This window comes from Trypanosoma grayi (assembly GCF_000691245.1).
Source record: "Trypanosoma grayi strain ANR4 Tgr_1618_V1, whole genome shotgun sequence".
NCBI lineage: Eukaryota > Euglenozoa > Kinetoplastea > Trypanosomatida > Trypanosomatidae > Trypanosoma > Trypanosoma grayi.
Window position 1 is genome coordinate 1 of NW_008827236.1, and position 2,420 is coordinate 2,420.

Genomic DNA, 2,420 nt, shown 5'->3' on the forward strand with positions numbered 1-2,420 from the left:
TGGTGCAGCGCCAATGGCACCGGCTCGCGCTCGTGTGGCGCGTGCAGCGTGACGGTGTCACCGCGCACAGTGACCTCCGGCCGGCGGTAGTGCAGGAGCACTGCGACAGCGGCCCACGCCGCCGCGTCTGCGGCGTTTCCATCGTCGTTGAGTACAACGACATCGACACGCAGACTCCACACGCGGCGGCCCGGAAGCACGCAGAGACTTTCCGTATCGATGGCGCCGCCAGCCTTGAGAAGCCGCTCAAGGAAGGCGGCCAACTTTTTCAGTTCTGCCGCCCTGCCGGTGCTGTCGCGCTCCGTGTGCGGCTGCCGCACGGAGAACTCGAGCATGCCGTGTTTGGGCCGGTACGGGTACGGCTCCACCAGTGTGCACGCAACAGCGGCCGTCACGACAGTGCCGCCGCAGCGCACACACACAACATCGCGCGAGAGCAACGGGAACTCAACCGTCACGTCCCGGAGCTGTTGCGGCTTGCGCTGGTCGGGCCGCAGTCCGGCGAGCCACGCCGACTTCGTAAACTCCACCTCACGCTGCCGCAGTGCCGGACTGGCGATGATCTGCGCCGCACGTTGGTGCAACATCAATAGCACGAGCGGCACCCCCACCCCCCTTTCTTCTTCTGTCCGCTCCCCTACTTCCCTGGTGTTGCGTTCAGTGTTTCGCGGGCAGACCCAAATAATAATAAAAACACAGAAAAGAAGTGAAGAGACAAGGGCGAAGCAGAAGTGACGAAAAACAAAAACGACAGACGTGCTCAGCACGGCGCCAGCGCAGGCAGTTCAGGTGTGAAAGTCGCCGAATCATAATCGCCATCATCATAATCAGCAATAACAACAGCCGATGCCGCGAGAGACAACTGCCAGGGCACTGTGAGTGCGGGGGGAAAGAGCTGCTCATTCATCGCTGGCGTTGGCGTACGCCTCCACCGCGAAGTCCTCATCCTCGTCCTCCAGCAACTGACTCTGCACCACCCTCTGCGGCGACAGCCCGCCACCAGTCTCGAGTTCCTCACGAGACCACAACTTTGCGATCGCATCACCGCTCTTTAATTCCTCGCGGCGCCGCCTCTGCTCCTCATCGAGCACCTCCGCGCTGCGAATGCGTTGGTCGTGCGCCGCGTCGTAGGCGGAGATGTCGGGCTTCATCAGCAACGACTCCAGGTGACCGATGCCGCTGCTGCTGCTACTGCCAGTGTTGTCATAGTCACCGCCCTCAGCATCACCGGCCTCCGCCTCGACAGGGTTGAGGCGCATCCACGACGCCGCTGGTCTGGGCTTTGAAAGTGGCAATGCTGCTGTTTCTGTTGTTGTTGCTGTTGCTGTCGCTGTTGAATTTGGACGCCTGTAGAGCGGCAGAATACCATCGACAGAGACATCCGGACCGAGTTCCATCGAGTTACGTGTCTTGCGCTCAATGCGCTCCATGCGGGCGCGGTGCTTCTCGCGCAGCCGCTGACGCTCCTCCTCCTCCCGTTGCTCCTCCGGCCGCCGCACATTGTTCTGGTAGAGGAAGTGGTGCTGCATCAGCAGCCGCATCGCGAGACGTGTGTCACCCTCCATCAGTCGCCGTTCCTCCTCGTCGAGGTCGACTGGTGTACCAGCACCCTTCTGCTTCTCAGCTGCTTTGTCCTGCCGATAGCTCGTGGCGGCGCCGCTGGCAGCATTACTCCTCTGTGTTGAGTTTGGCGGTCTCCCACGTGGTGCTGTAGCGCTCTTCGCGGGCCTGGCCGACACAGCACGCTTCGGTGCATGCCTGCTAGGCGTTGTGCTGAAGCACCGCAGCCAGCATGCCCTTATTGACACCACCTCTGTTGCTGTTGTTTTTGCAAATATTGCAGCAGTTTGTGACGCTGGAGCAACACACGTGAATGTGTGACGCGCCAGCCTACGCATCGCCTCTCCAGCGAAGACGTTACTTTCACTCGACCAAAAAGACATGCAGACACGAGAGAAGCACAAGTCATGACTATTATGATGATGATGATGATGATAGCAACAGAATCAGCAGAAGTTAGTGGATGTAAACAGCCGTGTCTGCCACTTCTACATCATCACCGCCACACACGCGCAAGACGCGGAACCATAAGAAGAGTATAACAAAGTGACCTCCCCAATATGATTGGCCCCGTCCAGCGCGTGTGCCTCAAAAAATGGAAATAGCACAAGGGAAAATAGTCATAATAATTATTATTTCTGCATAATCGCATGTCGTTGTTGTTGTTTTTTTAGCGCATGTCTAATAAAAAAGAGCAGCCATGTGGAAGTAACGACTTGATAAAAGCTTAAGGAACGAGGGAAATCGAAAGGGAAGGGTGGGTGTTGGAAAGAACCAGAGGTAGACAGATATATTGGGCACTACACACGCACATGTGTGCCCCAGATCACTAACGCACAATTTCATCATATGCTATTGTT

The 2,420-nt window shown here is 57.4% G+C and overlaps 2 protein-coding genes across 2 annotated transcripts; both read right to left on the reverse strand.

Annotated features, from left to right (window-relative positions):
- Positions 1-587, reverse strand: DQ04_16181000 (putative ribosomal RNA processing protein 45; the record flags this gene model as incomplete). The annotated part of the gene is made up of 1 exon (XM_009317432.1): positions 1-587. A coding segment is annotated over one exon (587 nt), but the record flags the coding sequence as incomplete, so codon positions are not given.
- Positions 588-899: 312 nt separating this feature from the next.
- On the reverse strand, positions 900-1,898 carry DQ04_16181010 (hypothetical protein; the record flags this gene model as incomplete). Its single annotated transcript, XM_009317433.1, has 1 exon — positions 900-1,898. The coding sequence occupies one exon, from the start codon at positions 1,896-1,898 to the stop codon at positions 900-902; it is 999 nt and encodes a 332-aa protein (XP_009315708.1).
- Between the last annotated feature and the right edge of the window lie 522 nt (positions 1,899-2,420).